Source organism: Petaurus breviceps, unplaced genomic scaffold (assembly GCF_028583685.1).
Source record: "Petaurus breviceps papuanus isolate PSGF00001 unplaced genomic scaffold, PetGlider_PUasm1.0 47, whole genome shotgun sequence".
Classification (NCBI taxonomy): domain Eukaryota; kingdom Metazoa; phylum Chordata; class Mammalia; order Diprotodontia; family Petauridae; genus Petaurus; species Petaurus breviceps.
This window is the reverse complement of record NW_027186349.1, coordinates 1,546,210-1,571,483: the sequence shown is the minus strand read 5'-3', so window position 1 is coordinate 1,571,483 and position 25,274 is coordinate 1,546,210. Positions and strand designations below refer to the sequence as shown.

General features: G+C 37.4%; 1 protein-coding gene across 1 annotated transcript in view; it reads right to left on the bottom strand.

The window, feature by feature from the left end:
- Positions 1–25,274, bottom strand: part of CDH12 (cadherin 12) — a 1,453,320-nt gene that overhangs the window by 321,803 nt on the left and 1,106,243 nt on the right. Inside the window, exon 5 of the mRNA XM_069101402.1 lies at positions 2,415–2,709. Coding sequence (XP_068957503.1) covers positions 2,415–2,709 — 295 coding nt within the window. The remainder of the gene's footprint in view (positions 1–2,414; positions 2,710–25,274) is intronic.

Here is a 25,274-nt window from a genome sequence, read left to right as displayed (position 1 = left end):
CTCTGCAGTTTTAAAACTAAGTGAACTCTTCTGAAACTCTTTTTAAGGTCATAAAGATGATATGATCTCTGAATACTTGATAAGGTCACATACACAATTTCAAATACATTTGAGGTAAATCCATGTGACACCTCCCATAGCCAAGAAGCTGTCTATGCCCTGGGGATAGTCTGTGCAATCTTCATTAAATCTACTGTATGGTTATAAGGGCAGCTGGAGCCATCTGAAGAATTTCAGAGTTAGGAAATTTTAGCAATTGTTCACACTTACATTTGAAATTATATCTTAGGAAGTGATAAATAAATAGGTCTGGCTGGTGAATGCACTGAACAAGGAGAGAAAACGTTAGCTTTGAAATAAATTGAGGGATTCAGGCTCAGATAACGCTTCCACCCTTTTAAAAGCAGGGCTACCTTATTCAGAGTGGAGGCTAAGACTTATAAAAAAAGTTCCAGATGATTAAAATCTAGTTTTAAAATCAACATAATCACCAAGATTTTTCCCTTATAAGAGGTTAATTTTTTCAGGTCTTAGAATTTGTCTGTTGAGTCATTTATATAACATGAGGGTAATAATTTTGAAAATACTTGAAGATTTCTAAGCCTTTTTTTTTTTCCTCTACATACTTCCCTCCCCCAATCAATTATTTCATGGAATAGCTCTTCAAATCCCCTTTCATATAATAAAGTTTCATTATTTTGGCATTTTTAAAAATTCCCTTCTAAGATGATAATTTGAAAAATAGTATACTTAAGTTCTCTTTAATATAATAAACTGTCAGTTGTTCTCAAATGTAAAACAATGACTTAAAGGAAGAGGCTACCCAAGTCTTAGATAAGTGATTGTTATATCATTTAGAAATATAAAGATGACTTACTTTCCATAAGAATCAGAAAGAAATATATGTTAACAGGTTAAAATGTATATTTGCATTATCCTAACTTTTATAAACATGCTATCTACATGGAAACATACATTTATAAATATGCATATATGAGGAAAAAAAGAGAGCACATACATAAGAGAGAGAGAGAGAAAGATAGTAGTAGTAGTAATTATAGTAGTAATAGGAGGGGGAGAAGTCGTAGGAGCAGGAATAGTAGCATGGTGTCTAAAGAGCCAATGTCAGACTCAGGAAAACTTGTGTTTAAATCTTGCCTCTGATATGTATATATACATCTATGCATATAAACATGCATGCATGCATGTATGTGTGTGAAGACTGTGTGACCCTGAACTAATCATTTAACATCTCAGTGCTTCATGTAAATCCCCAAGCTTTCAGAGTTGTTGTCTATGTCCATTGGTAAATTATGTATATCTAAAGAAAGTTTAAGCTACTACTTTCTTCATGGACCTGCTGCCATAAGTTTTAGCACTCATATTGTTGGGATCAGCAATTTACCCAAATGCAGAGATCCCTATAAGCAACATGACCCCTACTAGATATGCCTGAGAGGACCCATTTTTAAAGCAAGCATCTGTGTTCATAAGCACCTGAGATCAAAGATGTGGTAAAGAATATGCCCAATTTAAGATCAGGAAATTTTGATCGAGGTACATACATTTTTTGGTGGGTTGACTATAATGTCTGAGTGATTGCTGACATTCCACAAAAGTTTTCTCTTTAGAAGGCATTTGATGCTAAGTAGTAAAAGAAACTAATAAGTCCCCAATGTCCTAAATTATCATTACTAACTCCAAAGTATACTATAATGTGTTCCTTATTATTAAAGAAAGGAGAATCTTTTCTTCTCCTACTTCTCCTAGAATATGCATATGAACTTGACATGCTATTTTTTTTCTAGTTTGAACAAAGAGCTACTGTCTTGTTGTAGCTATCTCCAATACTTTCATTGTCTTCCTAAGTAAAGAAAAAAAAACTTACCTAGAACCACTACTTTGTGGTGGGAAGAAATGTGAAAATCCCTGCAAACAGTTCAACCCAGCATTGGCTCATCAAATAGAACTTTAAAGACCTTTAACACTTATATGCAAACACACACACACACACACACACACACACACACGGCCATATAGCACTTCAGTTGGTTTAATATGTAGACGGATATTATTCATTCCACTTCAAAAACTTAAAAATAGGACTCCCTCTAAATTTGTGCAAAAACATTATGTAACCAATAGGTTGGCAAGAAGGGTTTATTATGGTATATCCCAATGGTATCTTGAAGATAGGATAGCTGTGGTAGGTAAGAAGACCACCCCTTCTCCCCCAAAAAAAACAACAACAAAAAATAAAATGAAAAAAAACTAATAAATAAAAATAGTTGTGTGTCCAGGACAGGATTTTTCTGCCTTGCAAGTTATACTTTCACTATTAAATATCAGATGTAGGAAACTCAAGTCAAAGAGAAATGAACAGTAGCTAAGAGAATTTTCATTTTCTTACTCACCCACTGGAGACATTTCTGGGACACTAGCAACATAAGGTCCATCCAAGAACTTTGGCTCATTATCATTAATGTCCTGCACTTTGATGATGAATTCTGACTCAGGCTCCAGGGGCTTCCTGGTATGTATGTCCACAGCCTGAGCACGGAGTGTATAGAAAGGTTTTTCCTCACGATCAAGGCTTCTTATGGCATGAATGTCCCCTGTGGTTTCATCAATGGTAAAAACTGTGCCAGCTCCATCTCCTGAGAGAGTGTATTTAACACTGCCCACTCCTTTGTCTAAGTCGGAATGAAGCTTTATAGTAGAGAAACAGAAAAATAAAAAAAAGACAATAAAATCATTAAAGGAATATTCCTAAATGAAAAACATTTACAAAAAGTTTTAAAAAATCATTTTTCAAATAAAAGTTTAAAAACATTAATTCATCAACTCTATTTTATCCTTCTTTATATAAAATTCTGAATTTTTTAGCTGAAAAAGACCTTACAGATTCATATTTATTCATAAATAATCTCTCCCAACTGGGAGGAATATATTTTACCTTTAAATCAAGGAAAAGAGAAATTACTTTTTCTATAATTTGAGAAATATGAAAATGATCACCATTTTGGAAAAGTAGAGATAGTTTCACAACTAAATCTACTTTTCTGGCTTGGGGGTGGAGATGGGATAATGGGAGGAAGGTAATGGCAGCAAGAACAAAAGAAATTTGAAAGAGTGAGGAAGAATTTCATGTCATATAAGAATGGTTTCTCCTAGCCATTCCATTCCCTTCAATTCACATTTATGAAGTGCTTGTGAGTAGTAAAATCCAGTAAGTGTTAAGGGAGACACAAAATTTGAAACTACCTACTTTCATGGAGATTTTCATCTAATAGAAGTAATATATACTTATCTAGCAACTTAATCTTTTTGGTACAAAAGTTTTCTGTGGACACATTTAATGACCTAGACTAGAGAACTTGGCCAAGCAGTAAGAAAGGCAGCTTGTTGGTGCTGTGAGAGCAAATATTTCATCTATGAATATTTTGCCAGACTAGCAGGTAGTCTTACTTAACTGTGCTAAAAGTAAGGATAGGGATAAAAACTGGACCAGTGCTGTTCATTGACATAAGAAACTCCCAGATGAGAAAACTCCCTCTACCAATGGAGGAAAGTATTGCTCTATAATTTATAGTTCTAGAGAGGTTTTTAAAATGCTAAGAGGCTAAGTGACTTACCTAAAGTCACACAGTCAATGTCAGAGGCTGGATTTGATTTCAGTTGTTTCTAGCTCCAAGACAAACTCTCTAAACACTATGCCAAAAATAAACAAATATGGAAAATATATGACATGAATAATTATTTAAATACGGAATCTCTATTTTACATATAGGGAATAGGGATAAGATGACTGACTGTGGCTAATGATCTGGTCTAAAATCACATAGACTAACTGGAAAAAAACAAAATAAGACAAAATCCTGACAGTCTCCAGATATGAAGCATTGCAAATATCATGCATTGCAAAAGACCATGATGTTTTCTAAATCAGTCTCTTTACTTTCAAAGTTAGCCTCTGTTCAGATTTGGAGAACACAGGGTCTACATTTTTTTTACTGGAAAAACAAAACAAAACACACACACACACACACACACACACACACAAACAAAGCTGGAGTCAAAGACCTGGGTTTATTGTCAGATCGCTGTCTGACTTGATATGTGACTTTAAGTTATTAAACCTTGTGGAGCTTTGATTCTCTCATTTCTAAAGTGGTATTTAAAACATCTGTCCTCATACAAGCTTGTGAGGTTCAAATGTGATTATATGTAGATGAAAGTACTTTGTGAAATGAAAAATAAATAATATAAAAATGTATAGTGCTGTTGTTGTTACCACCCACCACTGTCAACTGCCATGTTGTTGTTCCTAGAGCAGATGAAAGGAATGAATAAAGAGAAGTCTGGGAAAAATATTTTTTCTCTGATGCCATAAATGATGCTCTGGATGGATTACTAAGCAAATCTTAACTGTGGATAAAGGATAGGAATTTTTAAGCATAAAATCAAGGAAAAGATAAAAGTTCTTTGAACTCAGTAATTTTAAGTTGCAATATTACACACTACTACGAGTAAGAGTATTGCCAATCCAAAGACTCAGCAGGTTTTACTTTAACACGGGATTAATTCGCAGACATAGGACAGGCAAAAGCTCAGAGCAGAACTGAAGAGTTTTTACAAACTGGATTCAACTTGCTAAAAGGCTCTTGAGAAATATGGTAATAGGGTAGGAACTTAGTCAAAATCCTCAGTAGGTTCTGAAGATGCCATACAAATGTTGACATTCCCCTTCTGTCAAAACCAAGACCATTTTAGCCCAAACAGATAAAGAAATGGTAAAACAAATGTGCTTCATGATTTGCCCCAGATTCAAATGAAATTTCATTTTGATATTGCTGTTGTCTTTGCTGCTCCCAACATTCAGTATTTTAAAATTGATTCAAAAGAAGATTTATATGTATTGCAGTCTCAGAAGAGAATGTTTAATAGTATGCTAAAGATTAGCAAATGAAACGAGGATCATTCATGCAAAACACATGGGAGGATTTTATCATCTCATAGCAGCTTAAAACAGTAGGCTGGTTAAATAGAAAGGTATATAATACCCAGGGTAGAGATGTAACAATATAACCATAAAGCAATGAGTAGCTAATCCAGTCACTTAGATATGTGTACTTGACTGGAAGGTTAACTTTTCTCTCACGCACACTCTAAAATGAATTTTAATATGCCAGAGAGTTATCCTGGTTAGTATTTTGATCATTTTGTTTAGATGTAAATAGCAAGCAACTGTATTGTGATAATGAATGACTTTTTATTAGAAAAATCAAGGGAAATGCTTTGTAGTTTTGAATATGCATTAGCTAACACTAATTTTAGGCAAATCAACTGACTTTTCCAGAACTCAATTTCCTCATTTGTAAAAAGAAAGGGTCGGCCTATATGATCCCTGATGTCTTTTCCAAGTTTCAAAATTTTAAAATTCTATGAATGACTTTTAAAAAGCACCTTTAGTTATGATTGCATATTTTGAGTTCCCCTACTCAATACATACATGCAAAGCCAATTTTTTTAGTTTGCTGAACATTTGAAAATGAATAGGTTTTCTATCTGGACCTTGAAGCTTACTGAATATTTAATTAAAATATTTCATAAATACCTCAGAAAATTCATGATTTCCTGGTTCTACCAAAGCATATCTTTTAGTAGAAGTCTTCCTGAGTTACTATGGGGAACAAAAAGGAATCCCATATCCATAATTTTGGTGATAAACTACTCTGAAATTAACTAAATTGATATGCAGATGATAGCTCAAAGTTTGACTTCTTATTTGAAGATTTTTTTAGTCTATTTTGCCTTGCTGGAGTATTAATTAAGCTGGTTTAGACTCCAATAATATAAGATTATTTCAACACTCTGTTAAGCATCTTTAGTGAAGACAATTAACATTATTCCTGACTTACACCTGAAAGTCAATAGTTTCATTCTGATAAATTAGTTATATGTCACATAACCTGGGTGATTACATTCATTCACTTCTGGAGAAGAATTTCATTCCTTAATTTCACTTGGTTCCATTGCTGGGAGAAAAAGCCCTGTCATGTCAGTAAGAAGCATCTCAAATATCTTTCAGGCTGTTCTTGGAAAACTGAAAAAAAAAAGCTGCTGAGAATCACAATTAACTTTAAATTTTGTCAATAACTATGTAATTCAACAATTATTTACATTAGACAGAGAATAAGCCAGTCATTTCATAACAACACAAATTGTTCTTCATAATGGCAAGTTAAAAATCACAAGAAATATTTTATTTTATTAACAAAAAATATCTCTTGGTAAAAAATATGCTCTGTGGGAGTACCTGTTTGTATTATTATCAGAGTGCAGCTGGCAGCTTCAATAACACCATCTAATTCATTGAGACTTCACATCATTCCCTTTTTCCACCCACCCCATCCCCCAAAAAAGTTGTACAGATGATAGATGCAGAGATATGTGGTGTCCAGACAATTTTTTTAGAAATGGTGATGTCTTGATGATTTCCAAGTCAGCTCAGATGGTGCATGGAAAAAAAAAGATGCCAATAGAGGCTCAAAAAGGAGACTAAAGATTTGCTTTAGAGTACAAACTGAACTTGAATTTCATTACTTACAAGTTTTAAGAAAGCAGCTTGGTCTACAGAGTAAAATGCTCACTAGTCTGATTCTGATTTGTATTTTAGAAATTGTATTGCACAAGACAAAATGTCATTCATTCATATCTTATCTGAGTTGAAAAGTACACATAAAAATCTAGAAAGTTTTATATATCCATATCACTATATATCTTGGTGTCAAAACAGTAATTCTTGGATTTAAAAATGTTTTTATTCTTTTTCTACAAATCTAAGGTATTAACCTACATACTTAAAATTTTAAATAATCATACATGTTTCAGTAATTACAACTTAGAATAATGAGCCAATGAGAATCTTTAATTCTTTTGTTTCTTTTTGCTATTGTTAATAACTTTGTTTTTGTAAGTTCCAGAATTTAGAAAGTCCAAGTTGAGTCAACAAGCATTTATTAAATGTCTACTATGTGTCAGATTCTGTGCTAAGGTTTGAAGATTAAAAAAAAAAATCTTTGCCATTAAGAAGCTGATATCTGAAGGAAGCCAGGGAAGTCAATAGACCGAGATGAGGATAGAAAACATTGTAGGCATGGGGGATAGCTTTTTAAAAAAGGTATGAAGTCGGGGACAGAGCCAAGATGGTAGAGTAGAAACAGGACTTCTGTGCACCTACAGCTTCCACCTCCTTCAATTCATGTAGAAAATGACTCTAAACAAACCTTGGAGCTAAAGAACCCACAAAATGAAAGAGAGAAGCTAACCTGCAGGTGAAGACATCCCGCCAGTATGGCAGGAAGGGGCCAGCATAGCTCTCTGGAAGCTGAGCCCAGCCCTGCATGAGCCAGAGGTTTTAGCCTCAGGGTGGCCACAACCAACCGCCAGCTGGAGGGACTTCAGATCACCAGCAGCTGTGGCAGTTTCAAGAATTATCAACTCATATATGCTAAGGACAAAGAGGTCAGTGCAGTGTGGACTTTGGGAACAGGGAGTTCAGGAGTGCAGTCCGGCCCTTGCCCCTTGGAAGAAAAAGCAGCTGAGGCATGGTGGCCATGCAGCTTCCTCCACTTGGCTGCTTCAGAGCTCCTGGCCTACAGATTGTAAGGGGACCAAGCGACAAGATTAAGGGGTAATTGCTCTTGCTTTAACCTGCTTGGATCTGGATGACTATCTAGGGTGGAGGTGCGTGACTAGCTGGCCAGAGCGTGTGGAAGCTTCATGGAGGGCAGCCAAATAATAGCTCCGGCAGCTGAGAAAACCCTAGAAATTTGGGACAAAGCTCCCCTCCCTGGTAGCAGAGCTCTACTGTGGCAAAAAGCTTAAAATTCAAGCAATTGAGTGGCAATATGAGCAAGCCAAGGAAGCAAAGCAAGCATAGCAATCCAACTTTACACTACTATTTTGGGGACAAAAAGGATCAAAGTTGGGGCGGCCAGGTGGCTCAGAGAGTAAGAGCACCAGTTCCAGTGTCAGGATGACCTGGGGATCAAATCCGGGCTCAGATACATAGCACCACACCCAGGAATAACTGGCTGTGTAACCTTGAGCAAGTTACTTAACCCCAACTGCTTTAAAAAAAAAAAAGGATCAAAGCATGGAACAGGAGGAAGAAAGCAAAGTCATAACTCCTGCACAAAAAGCTTCCAAGAAAAAATATGAGCTAGTTACAGGCCATAGAGAACCTTAAGAAAGATTTTGAAAACTAAATAAGAGAAGTGGAGGAAAAATTGGGGAGAGAAATAAGAATGATGCAAGAAAATTATGAAATGAGAGTCAAAAGCCTGACTGAAGGAAATAACACCTTAAAAAATAGATTAACTCAAATGGCAAAAGAGGCTCAAAAAGCCAATGAGGACAAGAATGCCTTAAAAAGTAAAATTTGCCAGATGGAAAAATAATCTCAAAATCTCACTGAAGACCATCATTTCTTCAGAACTAGATTAGAGCAAATGGAAGGTAGTGACTTTATGAGAAATCAAGATACTATTAAACAGATCCAAACAAATGAAAAAATAGAAGGCAACATGAAATATCTCATTGGGAAAACCACTGACCTGGAAAATAGATCCAGGAGAGATCATTTAAAAATGATTGAACTACCTGAAAGCCATGATCAAGTAAGGAAATCATCCTCCATGTAGTTCTCAAAGAAAACTGCCCTGATGTTTTAGTACCAGAGGGCAAAATAGAGGTTGAAAGAATCCACCGATCACCTCCTGAAAAAGATCCCCAAAAGAAAACTCCTAGGAATATTATAGCCAGGTTCCGGAATTCCCAGATCAAGGAGGAAATATTGCAAGCAGCCAGGAAGAAACAATTAGAATATTGTGGAAATACAATCAAGATAACCCAGGATCTGGCAGCTTCTACACTGAGGGATCAAAGGGCTTGGAATATGATATTCCAGAGGTCAAAGGAGTTAGGATTAAAACCAAGAAGCACCTACCCAGCAAAACTGAGTTTCATGTTTCAGGGGAAAATATGATCATTCAGTGGAATAGAGGACTTTCAAGCATTCTTTTTTTTTTTTTTAAAGCAATCGGGGTTAAGTAACTTGCTCAAGGTTACACGGCCAGTTATTTCTGGGTGTGGTGCTGAGTATCTGAGCCCAGATTTGATCCCCAGGTCATCCCGACACTGGAGCCGGTGCTCTTACTCGCTGTGCTACCTGGCCACCCCTCTTTCAAGCATTCTTGATGAAAAAAACAGAGCTGACTAGAAAATTTGACATTCAGATAAGAAGCAAGAGAAACATGAGAAGCTAAACAGGGAAAAGAAATCATAAGGAAGTTATCAAAGTTGAACTATTTACATTCCTGCATGGAAAAATGATAATTATAAGTTATGAAACTTTTTTCAGTATAAGAATATTTGAAGGGAATAGAAATGTATATATAATATGTATACATATATATGTCGATATAGGAGGTATATGGTCATATGAATACGTATGTGAGTATGCATATATATGTATACAGGTATACACAGATAGAATGCCAATTTAATAGGAACAGATTATAATTAAAAGGTGAAATTAAGAGGTGAGAGAGGAATATGAGAGGAGATGGGGATAGACAGAATAGCGTAAATTATCTCATATAAAAGAGGCAATGGAAAAATATTACAATGGAGGGGAAGAACAGGAAGGCAAAAGGGAATGAGTCAACCTTATTCTCATTGAATTTGTCTTAGGGAGGGAATGACATACACACTAAATAGGGTATCTCACCCTAGAGGAGAGTAGGAGGGAAGGGAATGAGAGGGGAGGTGATGGAAGGGAGGGCAGGCTTGAGGGGAGAGAAGTTGGAAGCACGCATTTTTTAAAAGGGACAGGATCAAAGCAGAGAAAAAACAAGTGGAGGGTGGGATAGGATGGAGGGAAATATAGTCAGTCTTTCACAATATATCCACTATGGAAATGTTTTGAATAGCTACACATGTAAAACCTATATTGAATTGCTTATCTTCCCAGTAAGGGTGAGTGAGGAGGTAGGAAGGAAAAGAATCTGCAATTCAAAGTTTTAAAATCAAATGTTTAAATATATATATATATATATCATCATCATCATCATCATTATTTTACATGTAACTGGGAAATAAGATATACAGGCACTGGGGCATAGAGATCCACTGTGCCCTACTGGAAAGTTGGAGGGGGGGTGTGGGGGAAGATATGTGAGAGAGCAGATTCTGGGATGGGATATTCAATGGAATTGCTGTTTTGGGGTGGTGAGTATGAAAAAAATGGGGAGAAAAATTGTAACTCAAAATTTTGTGGAAAGGAATGATGTAAACTAAAAGTAAACATAGAATTTAGTTTAATAAAAAAGGCATGAAGTCAAGAGATAGAGTATCTTGGGAAAACAGCAGTAATGCAAGATTGTAGAGTATGTGGAGGGGAATAAGGTATAAAAATCTAGGAAGTTACCAGGTTACAAAGGACTTTGAAAGTTTAACAGAATTTTATATTTGATCTTGGAGGAAATAAGGAGTGACAAGTTTTTTGAATAGAGAAGTGGCATGATCATAAATGTGCTTTATTAAGATTACTTTGTTAGCAGAGGATGGTCTTAAGTGGGGAAAGACGAGGCAGGGAGACCAACCAGAAGGCTACTACAACAGTTCAGGTGTTGGCTTTTGAAATCAGGAAGAATTTATTCCTAGTTACTTATAAACAGGCCTGATTTCAACATTATATCTTTATTTATATGAATGTCTTTCAAATGTATAAAGGATTTGGTGCCACATAAAAACAATGAACTAGTTAGGTACATCATACAATATTATGACCATGATTAACAAAGTGATTAGAAAAAAAAAGTTTATAAATTTGATTTGCTTTCCAAGTACTGTATATAGCTTCTCATTGCTGAATCATCTAGTGGGAATAATGCTAAGTATGTTACATGAATAGAGGTTATAAAACACATACTGAATAGGGACACTAAATATAAGCTTCCAACTTGTAAGGACTAGCTTTATTGATCCTTTGATGTCATGAATTCTGAATTGGAAAGAAATGATTTTTAAATATGCTTTATCTGCTTTAAAATGTTTCCAATTTGAAATTTTGGAATTAGTAGAACATTCCCCTCATTTGGTTGAAGATTGAGACGTAGTACATGTCCTTTTTGGCTGCCATATTCATTTAATGAGAGGATTGACCAACGACAATCCAATTCTGGAAGCATGTGCAATTGTTTCTGCTTGCCACCAAGTCACATATAGTCTTGAAAAGCCTACTTTTAGGAATGTTTAATGATGTGCTGGGCCAAAACTATATTTTACCTAGGGGAAATTCTTTTGAAAAATCGACCAGAAATAAAGATGGGTGAAGAGGTGAAAATGATGGCGGTCTCATGAAGATGGTGATGCCTGAGATGTATGTTGAAGGAAATCAGGGATTCCAAGTTTGGGGTAAGGATACAGGATATTCCAGGTATCTTGGTCTACTGGCACAAAAATATAGAGATCAGAAATGGAATGATGGATGTGAGGAACAGAAAAAGGACGGTTTTATTGGACTGCAGAGTGCATGCAGAAGTATAATGTTTAATAAGGCTAGAAAAATAAGATGGGACCAGTTTATGAAAAGCTTTAGCACCAAACATCATAGTTTTAATTTTCTCCTAGAGGTAAAATTTATTAGAGGTTATTGAGTAAGGGACTGAAGAATAGCATTTCATAGAACTTTGGGAAAATAATTTAGGTGGTTATATGGTGGATAGGGAGGAGGAAGGGAAGGGAATAAGTGTTAATAAAGCATCTACTATGTGCCAGGCACTATGCTGAACACTTTACAAACGTCTCATTTCATCATTGTAATATGCCTGTCAGGTAGGTGCTATTATTATTCACATTTTACAGATGAGACCTAGGTAAACAAATGTTAAGTGACTTGCTTAGGGTCACATAGATAATAAGAGTCTGAGACTAGATTTAAACTGTCACAGTTTAAACAATTCAGCTGAATATCATCCAGACAAGTGATTTATTTGACAATGCATGAGGTTGATAAACAAATGGGCTTCAGGGCTCTCGGTATCCAAGAACCCAGAACTTCGATTTTTACCCACTTCAAATATAGTTTGAAAAGAATGAAAAATAGGATGAAAGGGTTAAGATACCTGATTTCTTAAGTGGAGAAGGAGATCTGGAGAAAATGAAGTGATGGCGAGTATAGGTTGGAGGGGATTGGGAGATAACAAGGAGACATTAGGGACAGAAGGAAAGGAGGTACTTTTGCGATATTCTTTAATTTGAGTGGGGTGTTTGTGTGTGTGTGTGTGTGTGAGAGAGAGAGAGAGACAGAGAGAGAGAGAGAGAGAGAGAGAGAGAGAGAGAGAGAGAGAGAGATCTTGTGAGTTCTCCAAACTTTGATGACTTTGAGACTTCCAAATGTCGGATAAAGGACAAATGGAGTCAATGTAAGGATATTTCAATTTTACAGACCTTAGATCTTCCTGACTCTGGGACCAGTATTCTATCCTTTTTGCCACCCATGGATATATTGAAATGAAGAGACACTTTCAATTAGGAGCAATATTTAAATATCTCCCCTCCAGCCCACTCTTATTCTAAACTTCACTATTTTTCTCAAGGTACCACTATCTTTTGAATCTCTCAGATTTATAATCTTGGCATTATCCTTGACTTCACTATTGATCACTCCATATATTTAATCCATTGCTAGATTTTGTAGTTTATACCTCCACCACATCTCTGACATTTCACCCCTTCTTTCCACTTATATAGATACTGTCTTAATTCAGGTACTCATGCCCTCTCACATAGATTATTGCAATATTCTCCTAATTGTTCTCCCTACCTTAAGTATCTCAGCACTCCAGGACATTCTATACCCTACTGCCAAAGTTAATTTTCCTGAGAGCAGATCTGACCACATAACACCTCTACTCAATCAACACCAGTGGCTTCCTCTTACCTCTAAGAGAAAATATAAGCTTTTATAGCCCTTCATAATCTGAATCTAACCCATCTCATCTGAACTTACGTCCTATCCAACATTCTGAACAAGCTCTATACTGACCTTCCCTGTTTCTCATATTTGACACTTCATTGGCAGTCAGAGGAAGGAAAGAAGTTGGTGTCCTTACTTTTTTTTTAACTAGGGTTGCTTCTAGTCACTGTTGCTTTCTTATACCACAGATAAATTTCCCACCTTGATAAATATAACACATTGGGCTAAATCCAGGGGCTCATTGAAAGAAGAAAAGAGGAATCCCATTGGATTAAGTTTGCAAATTCTCAAGAAGGGCTTTCATAACATGCTGTGAAAATTAATTCAGAATTCACTTTGTTTTTGAAATAATATCCAGACTTGCCACTTTTGTTCTGTTGCAGTGGAAAGAGTACAATATTTGCCGTCTAAGAGTTTGGGTTCAAATTGGAACTCTCTTATCCTGGGTCATCTCCTGATGAATATCTGGTCACTGATCCAGATGGCTCTGGAGGAGAAAGTGAAACTGGCGACCTTGTACAGCTCTCCCTCACTCAAATCAAAGTCAACTGCTAGTCATGTCATCATTTCCCTGATGCCATCGTCTTCTTTGAAAATGAAGGACAAATACAGCCTGTGAGTAGACCAAGCTGTCTGAATGAGGACCTAGCTAGTTGGGTAACTCAGCTCATCCTCTCTCTCTCCCTTTCCTTCTCCTTTCCAAAGGAAGGTAAATTTTGATGGCCAGAAGCTGCACTTAACTTGGGATTACTGGATAGCTTCCTTCCTTCCTTCCTTCCTTCCTTCCTTCCTTCCTTCCTTCCTTCCTTCCTTCCTTCCTTCCTTCCTTCCTTCCTCCCTTCCTCCCTCTCCCTCCCCCTTCCTTCTTTCCTTTTCTTTTTTCACAAAACCTTAAACCCATTTCACTCTGAAGCACATAGACTGGATTCAGAATAGGTCCCTGCCCAAGCTCCACTTAATGGCTGTATTTTGGGTCCTCCTGGCTTAGAGTGAATGTCAGTGGTAACTGTTTCTCTTTGGAATAGCAACCCTGGGAGTCTTCCCCTCTTTAAGGGTAATGGGAATTTGAAAAATCTTTCCTGACCCTTAATAAGCCTAGGAGAATTTGAAGACCTTCCCTGCTTTGAAAATAAACTCTGCCCCCTAAAAGGTTGAATGCAATCACATGGAGACTGTGGTGGGAACAGTTTGCTGAAGGGTGGAGCAGGAAACTGGGAATCAGAACCAGAGAGGTGCTGGGAGAGAGAGGATGCTCAGACAAGTAGATAGGCTCATGAGTAAAAGTTGTTATTTTGCTACCTTCTGGGACAGCTAGGCTTGTGTTGGTTTGTGGGAAGGCTAAAAGATGGCATGGCTCTCTGCTACATTGTGATGCATTAACTTCTATGTTGCTATAACGGATTCAGTTTCCTGGTGTTGGGATTTAGGTTTCTGGTGTTTGAATAAATGTTTTGCTTCTGTCTTATATGTGGAGAGTCTACTATATTTTGTGATCAACCAGTATGTGGGAATATTTATAGTCACAGTAGATGCTGTAAATATTGCATTGGAACTACACCCTCCCGGCTTGATTTTTTTTTCTAATTAAAGGGGCCATTCCTTGACTTACTTCTTAAAGAAGCCTATTCAATGAATAAGTAGGTGAAAAGGCCTTAGCCTAAAAGGACCAGGGTCTGCCACTGCATCTTGGGTCATCTCCAGTCATCACAATGAATATCTGGTCACTGGATCCAGATGGCTCTGGAGGAGAAAGTGAAATTGGTGACCTTGTACAGCTCTCCCTCACTCAAATAAAAGTTAACTACAAGCCATGTCATCATTGCCCTGCTGCCACAGTCTTCTTCGAAAATGAAGGACAAACACACACACACAGACACACACACAATATAATACTGGAAAATTACTTTACTTCTCAGTCTCAGTTTGCTCAGCTATCAAATAAAGAGGTTGAAATTCATTAGCACTAGATTTTCTTTCAATTCAATTCATCCTGCATTTATAAAGGCCTATCATGGGCAAAACATGGTTCTGGGTGCTTGTAGCGGCAAGCAGCCCAGCATACCCAGGATGGCTGCCAACACAGGTTCTTAGATCTGCTTCTCTAAAGGAAAGCAACTCAAAATCTGTTAACAATCTTGCTTTAATCTATCAAACATATCATTTACCTAGTTCAGGGGAAAAAGTCAGCACTGCGAACTTCAAGGTATACAAAGGTTACAAGCAGAAATTACAAGAAGACAGAAAAACAAACATTTCAAGCAGACAGGCCTCCAACTGTCCAACCATTACATCTATACCTAGTCAGTTACCAGAGAGGGAAGCATCAACATCTGGGTTTTTCAAAGCCGGGGGGCTCAATGGCTGCCCAGAGTCTCATTTGGCCAAATCACACAACACTTTTCAAAGTGAGCCCCAAAACAAAGCCACACATCAGGATTATATAGCCTTTTCCTGGCTCAGAGAATGTAAGAACCCTCTTGACCCACTGCTCAATCACAAAGTATCTCCTAAAAAACAAGCCTCACAGCACAGGCTCCAGGTGCACTTAAGCCTATCAAAGGGCCTAGGGCCAGGGAAAATCTTACACAATACAATCTTAGAAAGATGGCAACAACATAAATTTACATTACAGTGCTAGAGATACAAAGGCAAATTTATAACAATTTCTTGCCTCTAGGAGTCTACATTATTTTTCCAAGTCTAACACATATAAGCCTGTGAAATTTAAATTTTCAAAAATTCAAATTAAGAAATTCAATAGATATCCACATCCAGAGAAAGAACTATGTAGTCTGAATGCAGATGGAAGCATACTATTTTCACCTTTTGTTTTTTCTTTCTCTTTTTTTTTCCATTTTTTTTCTGATTCTTCTTTTACAACATGACTAATGTGGAAATATGTTTATTATGATTGTACAAGTATATCAGATTGCTTGACATCTTAGGGAGGGGAGAGAAGAGATGGATGGACAAAAATGTTTGGAACTCAAAATCTTATAAAAGTGAACCTTGAAAACTTTCTTTAATATAGTCAGAAAAAATAAAATAGTATAAAGAAATTTTTTAAGAAGATATTGAACAAATAATCTTTATCTTTAAGAAGATATTCAACAAATAGTCCTTATGTTTACTATTTTGAGAGCTCTATGCTAGATAATGAGGAAGATATTAGAAATAAAGATTTATATAAGGCATAGCCTTTGATGTTTTGGGGCAGGGAGAAAGGAATCGGTATTTATTAAGGGCCTACTATGTGCCAGGTACTGTGTTAATAGTTTTACAAATTTTGTCTAACTTGATCTTCACAGCAACCCTATGAGGTTCACACAGCTCAGGATCACATAGCTAATAAGTATCTGAAGTGATATTTGAACATAGGTCTTCCTGACTCCAAGTCCAGTACTCTGTCGCTTGTACTACCTACCTGTCAATGCAACTAATGACTAATAATAATATAAAAATATGTGAAAAATGCATAATTGAGGCACAAACAAAACAGCAAATCTGGCTTAGAGAGAGAGAAAAGTTATTTACTAATTGGGAAAATTAGGAAAGCTTTCATGGAGAAGGTAATATTTAATTTGAGCTTGAAAGAAAGGTAGGAATTTATTAAGAAAAGAGGAGAGGGAAATTCCATAAATGAGGTAGAATGTTCAATATGATCAAAGATACAGAAAGATCAAATATTTATGATCCATTCTTGGTCCACCCACAACCAGACTTTTGTCTCTTCAGATATCTCAGTAAACACTCACATACATTATCCAAGAAATAAATGTTTGTGTGTTGTGGTTGTTGTTTGTTTATCAATGTGTACATGAATCCCCTTTTATTGTCAATACAGAAAACATTCTAGCTCTTGCCATACAATCTTAAACAAAAAAATCAGCATCTTAGGGCAAAGGAAAATGTACTAGATAAATTACAGTGCTTTGAATTCCTGAATCAATACACTACATTCTGAGGGGCAGCAGCACATTGTTAATACAAAAGAGGCCACTGAGTTATGAGGTTCTGGGTTCAAGTCCTGTCTGTGACTGAGACTGCCTGGGTGATCCTGGCAAATTGCTTAAAGTCATGGTGTCTTGTCCAACTCTGTAAGACTTTGATTTGCAGATGACGGGCCTATTTGCATTATTGGAGGGTGTTTCTTCACTAGGAGTTTAACAACTTGTCATAATTCTGACAAGGACATAAAAAATTACTGATGCTATTTGGGCTTTGGACATATATCATTTGAAAGTGATGTCATGCTGTTACATAAGTATAACTGATTAAATCCTAATAAAATACCTGATGGGAGAGGCAGAAGGGAATGTCTTTTAGCATTTATGAAGTGGAACTTAGAATAAGAAATTGTGGCCTTGTCTACAAGACTGTGATGGTGATTATGTTGAGTCTGTAAGCAATGGCTCCCATAGATAAATGACCCAGTAGGAAAGTAAGATCCCTGAACCTTTGTTTTGCAGCTATTTTTATTGTCTGCAGACAGGAAGCCATACATGACATTTTTTTCTCACTAAGTAACTTTGGGCAAATAATTTACAATTCCAGTCTCTCCTTTTCCTTCTCTCTACTCTGTTTTCATAGATGCTACAGTGGTCACTATGCTAGTTTAAATTTCCCTAGAATATGAGATATTTCTGATAAGCAAAAGAGCTCCTCTTCCCCCAAAAGAGCCCACAGACTGCCCATAGCTCTGCCTGAACAATATTGTAATGCAAATTTTGTTCCCTCTAAAGTCACTGACTGCCAGAGTACATTTGGCATTCTCAGTCACCCTCCTCTCAAGGGAGGATTCATTTGTTCCTTCTAGCTTGATTGTTACCAATTGAGCAAGAGGAATTCCACTTTACAAGGTTAGGAATTCCCCTTAACAGCCTAATGTGAGTTGAGAACTCCCCTGACTGGCTGACAGACCCAGAGCTATTTATCATCTGGAAATATTTCACCTTCTATTCAAGAAAGTAGAAATACATTTGAATGAGGCGTAAAACCTCCCTTGAGGTCTGTCAAGGAAGATCTCCAAAGAACAAAGAGGACTGGCAATCCTTGGGAGCAACTATAAAATGATCTGCTAAGATATATTATGTGCCCTGATAACAAAGGGAATATGCTAATCTCCCAATTTTCCCTTTCATATTTTTCCTTCCCTATGAATAGTCCTGTCATGATAACATGTGAGGAATGTTGTAAAACTGGGCCTTAAATGGTATATAAATGTAGGTAATCCAAATTACTGACAGAACTGAATCACTCTTTAATTTCAGAAAATACAAAAGGACATTTCTATAACAGCTCAGACGGGCTCTGTGGCTTGGAGCCTGGGTAGACTGACTCCAAGCACATATAATGTTAGAAAAGGATATTAAGGTCTTTTCATTTCTGAGTGAAATGTGTCTGGTGAAGACTTCCCAGGAATAGCGTCCTGGCTTCTCTAGAAGAACTGCAAAACCTGGGGCCCCCTCTCCCCTTCCTTCTTTGTCCTCCTTTTTATCCCCGGCACCTTTCTCCTTTAAAAAAATAAAGATTCTGTATAAAACTCATTCTCTCCCAGTGGAAAAACGTTCTAGTTTTTTGCTCTGCCCACCAGTTGTCTCAAGAGGCGTGAGACCCCTAGACAACAAGACCCCCAAGCAACAAGAGACCCCTAGGCAACAAGGGCAAGCCTCCAGAGACCAGGCAGGGAGAACAGAGGCAGCTAACTCTTCCTTGGGAGAGAAGAATAGTCCCAAATGTGAACTCATCTCCCAGACAAAGAGAGAAGAGAATAATGGCTGGAGGAACCTTGCTTTCGGCCTCCTCACCTTGGAGAAATGGCCTCTCCAGTTGAAGGATCCTGCCCCCTCGCCAGTAGGAGGCAGGACTGTCCAAGTCCTTCCCCCTCCGTCCTATACACTATTCCGGTCTTGAGATTGTGAGCAGTCCCCTCATCAAATGGGAACAGAGAGGGGCGGGACAGAGAGAAACCTGATCCTATTGGATCAGGATTTAACACCCTCCCCCCCCCACACGCACATTCCTTCATTCAAATTCCCTTGGTGAAGGATACCCCAGATGACCAGAGCCATTAAACTTCCTGGTTCATCACAAGCCTGCTCCTGACTTTCTTTGGGTAAGTGATTTATTCTGTCCCACACATTTCTACCCACAATGTAGCTATGATTTGTTTTGTTCCCCCCAAATATTCAATGCTTAAGTAATAAGACAATATTACTAACAAACTGTGCATTTTTCTGTAATGTTGCCACCTTTTCCCCTTTACCAACAGCCTTATGAGGTAAGTAGTATAAGTCGTATCATACACATCTTAGGGATAAAGAAACTGAAGCTAAGATATTCTCAAAGCCCCAAACTAGCAAGTGCTATGGTTAGAAATGAAGCTCAGGTCTCTTGATTCCTAGTTAAGCATTCTTTGGAGGAGACTACTTTTCAAATATAATCTTCATTTCTGCAGTATGATTTGGGCTGTCATTCTTATGAATGCAAAGAATTGTGTGTAATTTAAAAGAAGATGAATTTCAGTCTTCTGGCTGGTAGCTTTATTATGTGAACTTTAAAGTTTCCTTAAAGGAGACAAACAGTCTAGGTGATGTACATTTATGTTATTCATTCCCTTAAAGCTAGAGGAAGCTAGCGAGTTTGTACTTAACAAGGAGCCAAAAGCTAAGTTCTGACTGCCTGATACAGGACTGACAAAGTTTTCATGTGTTTAGGAAAATCTCAGGATGTTTGTGTCCCTCAGATTTATGGTCTCCATGTTTTCTATCCATACTATGAGAAAGGAAGTTTCTTACTTGTAAATACACATTGACAATATAATTAACAAAGTAGGGTCAGTTGGAATTTACAAGCTCAGGATGTCTGTTTTCCCCCTGTATGGAGTATGTCCCCAAGATAAGAGAAATTTCATTTTTCTGAATTTCCAGGCATCCTGTCACAAAGGGGAGAATACCCATTGCCAACCTTAACTGGTCTTTCAAGTTACAGACACAGGAGAGTTCATTTTTAAAGGAAAGCAAAGCAGTTTAATTAATTAGTTCAGGCTTTGTCCCTCAATTTTATAAACTGAATTTTTAAAAAAATAAACTTACAATTACCTAATCTGAAAGGCCCAGTATAGGTTTTGGAATCATAAAAAGCTGGGATAAATTAGTCTTCAATACATACTAGCTAGGTCTTTGGGAGCAAGGTACTTAATATCTTGGAGCCACATTTCTTTCTTTCTTTCTTAAAAAATTCATTTATTTATTTATTTTTAGTTTTCAATATTCATTTCCACAAGATTTCAATTTACAAATTTTCTCCCTGTCTCTCCCCTACCCCACACCCTAAGACAGTAAGCCTACTTAAGACTCCTTCCCAAAATCTATTCTCTCTTGTATAGTACCCAATCCCCCCATAACTTTCTTGTAGGGCAAGATGGCTTTCTATACACCATAGCCTCTATATCATATTTCCTGGTTGCATGTAAAACAACATTTTTTAACATTTGTTTTTAAAACTTAGTCCCAGATTCTTTCCCTTCTTCCCTCCTCACCTACCCCCACTGGGAAGACAAGCAATTCAATATAGGTTGTACATGTGTAGTTATGCAAAACATTTCCATAGTAGTTATATTGTGAAAGACATATATTTCCCTCCATCATATCCCTGCCCCAATTTATTCTATTTTCTCCTTTGACCCTGTCCCTTTTCAAAAATACCTGCTTCTAACTACCCTCTCCCCCAGTTTGGCCTCCCCTCTATCATCTCCCCTACTATTCCCCCCCCCACTTTCCTGCAGGGCAAGATACCCAATTGAGTGTGTATATTATTCCCTCCTTAAGCCAAATTCAATGAGAATAAGGTTGTCCCATTCCCTTTCACCTTCTTGCTCTTACCCTCCATTATAACAGTTTTCTCTTGCTTCTTTTATATGAGCTAATTTACCCTAATCTATCTCTCCCTTTCTCCTTCTCCTAAAAAATTCCTCTCACCTCTTAATTTTATTTTTTAGATATCATCCCTTCATATTCAACTCATCCTGTGCCCTCTATGTATACATGAACATACATATATTCACACTCACATATATATTTATATATACATACATCCTCCTATATATACATACATATACAAATATATATATATATATATATATATATATATATTCCCTTCAACTATTCTCATATTGAGAAAAGTCTTATGAGTTACAATTATCATTTCTCCTTGTAGGAATGTAAATAGTTCAACTTTACTAAATTCCTTATAATTTCTTTTTCCTGTGGACCTTCTAATGCTTCTTGTCAAATTTTCTGTTCAATTCTAGTTTTTTCATCAAGAATGCTTTAAAAAAGGGGTGGCCAGGTGGCACAGTGAACAGAGCAACAGCCCTGGAGTCAGGAGGACCTGAGTTCAAATCCGGCTGCAGACCTTAACACAACACTAGCCATGTGACCTTGCGCAAGTCACTTAACCCCAACTGACCTACCTTCCCCCCTCCGAAAAAAAAAAAAAAAGCAAAAAAATAAAGGGAGGGGCAGTTAGGTGGCACAGTGAATATAGCACCGTCCCTGGAGCCAGGAGGACCTGAGTTCAAATTCAGACTCAGACAATTAACACAAAAACTAGCCATGTGACCTCAGGCAAGTCACAACCCCAACTGCCCTCCAAAAAGCAAAAAGAAAAAAAGAATTCTTGAAAATCCTCTACTTCATTGAATGACCATATTTTCGCCTCAAGTATTATACTCAGTTTTGCTGGGTAGGTGATTCTTGGTTTTAGTTTTAGCTCCTTTGACCTCCAAAATATCACAATCCAAGCCCTTTGATCCCTTAATGTAAAAGCTTCTAGGTCTTATATTATCCTGATTGTGTTTCCACAATACTCAAATTGTTTCTTCCTGACTGCTTGTAGTATTTTCTCCTTGACCTGGGAACTCTGGAATTTGGCTATAATACTTCCAAGAGTTTTCTTTTGGGTATCTTTTTCAAGAGGAAATTGGTGAATTCTTTCAATTTCTATTTTGCCTTCTGTTTCTAGAATATCAGGGCAATTTTGCTTGAAAGATGGTGTCTAGGTTCTATTTTTGATCATGGCTTCCAGGTAGTCCAGTAATTTTTAAATTCTCTCTCCTGGATCTATTTTCCAGGTCAGTGGTTTTTCCAATAAGATATTTCACATTGCCTTCTATTTTTTTCATTTGTTTAGATCTGTTTTATAATATCTTGATTTCTCATAAAGTCATTAGCTTCCAGTTGCTCCAATCTAATTTTGAAGGAGTTATTCTTTTCCGTGAATTTTTGAAATTCCTTTTCCAAATAGCAACTTCAGTTTTTTAAGGCATTCTTTCCCTCTTTGGCTTTTTGGGCCTCTTTTGCCATTTGAGTTAGTCTGTTTTTTTTAAGGTGTTATTTTCTTCAGTATTTTTGCAGGGTTTCCGTTAGCAGGCTGTTTTTTTTTCATGATTTTCTTGCATCCTTCTCATTTCTCTTCCCAATTCTTCCTACACTTCTCTTATTTGATTTTTAACGTCCTTTTTGAGCTCCTCCATGGCCTGTGAGCAGTTTATATTTTTCTTGGAAGCTTTTGATGCAGGAGTTTTGACTTTGTTGTCTTCTTCTGGTTCCATGTTTTGATCTTCTTTGTCCCCCAAAAAAGATTCTATGGTTTGATTTTGCTTCCTCTATTTTCTCATCTTGCCAGCCAATTTACTTGACATTTTAGCTCTTTGCCATGGTAGAAATCTGATTCCAGAGTGGAGAGAGCTGTATCCCAAATTTCTGGGGTTTTTGCAGCTGTTGTCAGAGTTGGTGTCAGAGCTCTGAGGAGGGCGCCTTCTCTACAACCACCATAAGCTCTGGCACACTGCCATTCCTCACCGTAGTACCACCACCCAAGACTGTGACCCAGATCCAAGCAAGTCAAAGCAAGAGCGATTTCCCTCTGAATGGTTTGTTGATCCCCCTACAGGAGTATGGCTGGACCATACTCTTTTCTTCCCCTATTCCAACAGAGTTCCCTACTGGCCTTTTACTTTTTCTTTGGCATTTATGGGTTGAGAAGTCTGGAAACCACCACAGCTGCCAGTGATTCACTGAAGTTTGCTCTGGCTGGTCTGGGGTGGGAGTCTGGGCCAGTGTTGCTTACACAGGATTGAGCTCTGCTCCCAGACCAGTGAAATAGACCCTTCCTGTTGGCCTGTTGCCTTCAGTGGGAGATTTGTTTCTCTCTGTCACTTTGTGGGTTCTGTGGCTCTAAAATTGCAGGTATTGGCGGTGGTTGGAGCAGGAGCTCAAGCAAGTTCTTGATTTTACTCTGGCATCTGGGCTACACCCCTATCAATGCCCTTCTTAAAATGTGCTCCCACATTTATTTCTTAAGATTTTAAGCTACAAATGACTTGACAATCATATCATTGCAGGGAAATGTTATGCTTAAAATTTGCTGCACTGATGACATCATCACAACTTTGAAGTAAATTAATTCATGGAATTTTATATAAATAGTATGATGAACCTCATTCTCAGATGGTTGGTTGGTTGTTGTCCTTTATTCTTTAAGAGGACCAAAATGACATTACTATGTTAGGGTCAAGTTATAGTTTGCCCAATTATGGGTGATCAGACCAACATGAGCTTGGAATGCTCTACCACAGATTGGGCACAAATAGTCCATGTGAACATTTGTGGTAGATTCTCTAAAACATTTCACATTTCTTTTCAGCTACTTTAATTTTGTTTTGCTCATAGAGCACAGCATCTTTTCTGATGAGGGCACACCACACTGGACAGCCCTTTGCCAGTATCTCCCATGTCTCACAATCCAAAGTTCTTAAGAGAGACCTTGAAAGTGTCCTTGTGTGACGTATTCTGACCACCATGTGCATGCTTTCCCTGTTTGAATTCTCCATAAAACAGTCTTTTTGGCCAATGTATGCTTGGCATTTGAACACTGTGGCCAGCACACTGGAGTTGTACTCTCTGCAGTAGATCTGAATGCTTGGCAGTTTAGTTCAAGACAGGATCTCAGTGTCTGGTATCTTATCTTGCCAGGTGATCTCCAGAATCTTCCTAAGACAGTTAAAATGGAAGTGATTAAGTTTCCTGGCATGGTGCTGTTATACTGTCCAGGTTTCACAGGCATACAACAATGAGGCCAGCACAATAGTTCTATTGATTTTCAGTTTGGTAGTCAGTCTATAATACCTGTTCTCTCTGAGACTTTTCTTTGCAGCCTCCCAAATGCTGAGCTAGCTCTGGCAATGTGAGTCAACTTCATTATCCATGTGTACATTCGAACTTATCCACAGTATTCAAAACTTCTCTATTTGCTGTAACCAATGGTTCCCGGTATGGATGGTGTGATGTTGGTTGAGAGAGCACCTGTGTTTTCTTGGTGTTAATTGTTAGGCCAAAATTAGTACAAGCAGCAGATATTTGATCCATACTTTGTTGCATCTCAGCTTCAGAGTGCACAATCATCTGCAAACAAAAAATCATACACCAACACTCCCTTCACTTTGGTCTTGACTTGTAGCCTTTTCATGTTGAAGAATTTACCATCAGTTCAGTAGCTGACCTAAAGTTGTGTTCATTCTCATTGAAGGCGTTCAACAATATGGTTGAAAACATCATGCTAAAAAGCATAGGAGCAAGCACACAGCCTTGTTTCACTCCATTGGAGACTAGGACAGGGTGAGAAGACCAGAAACCATCAATGAACATGACTCTCAGATACATGTCATAGGTAGATCTAACTTAAGTGTGCATGATAACAGTTTATTTTTCAAGGTAAGCCTTACATTTTCTTTACCCCTTATAATCCTTTCTATGCTGGTTTCATTTCTCCCATCTATTCCTTATCCCAGAGGAATTAGAAATCATGTGAATAGCAAGTTATATTACTTAGTTTCCCCAACTACTTTATACTTTGATCTTCAGGAGGAAAAAGAAAAGAACCATATACTAGATGTAGAATAATAACAGCTAAATTAAAAAAAAGAATTAATAAGAGAGCCATAATACTTAAAGTGCTTACTCTGAACCACTTTATAAGTCTTCACATGCTTGGGGGAGGAGTGATAATAAGCCAACATAAATTGGTAGGTTTGTGTGGGATAGGATCCCCTCTTGGGGTCTACTTCAGCGATTCTCTTAGAGTATCCCTCCTCTCCCCCAAATCTAAAATAAATGGTAGCCACTGAGTTTGTTTAGTTACATGAAATTGAAACTGAAGGGAGGAA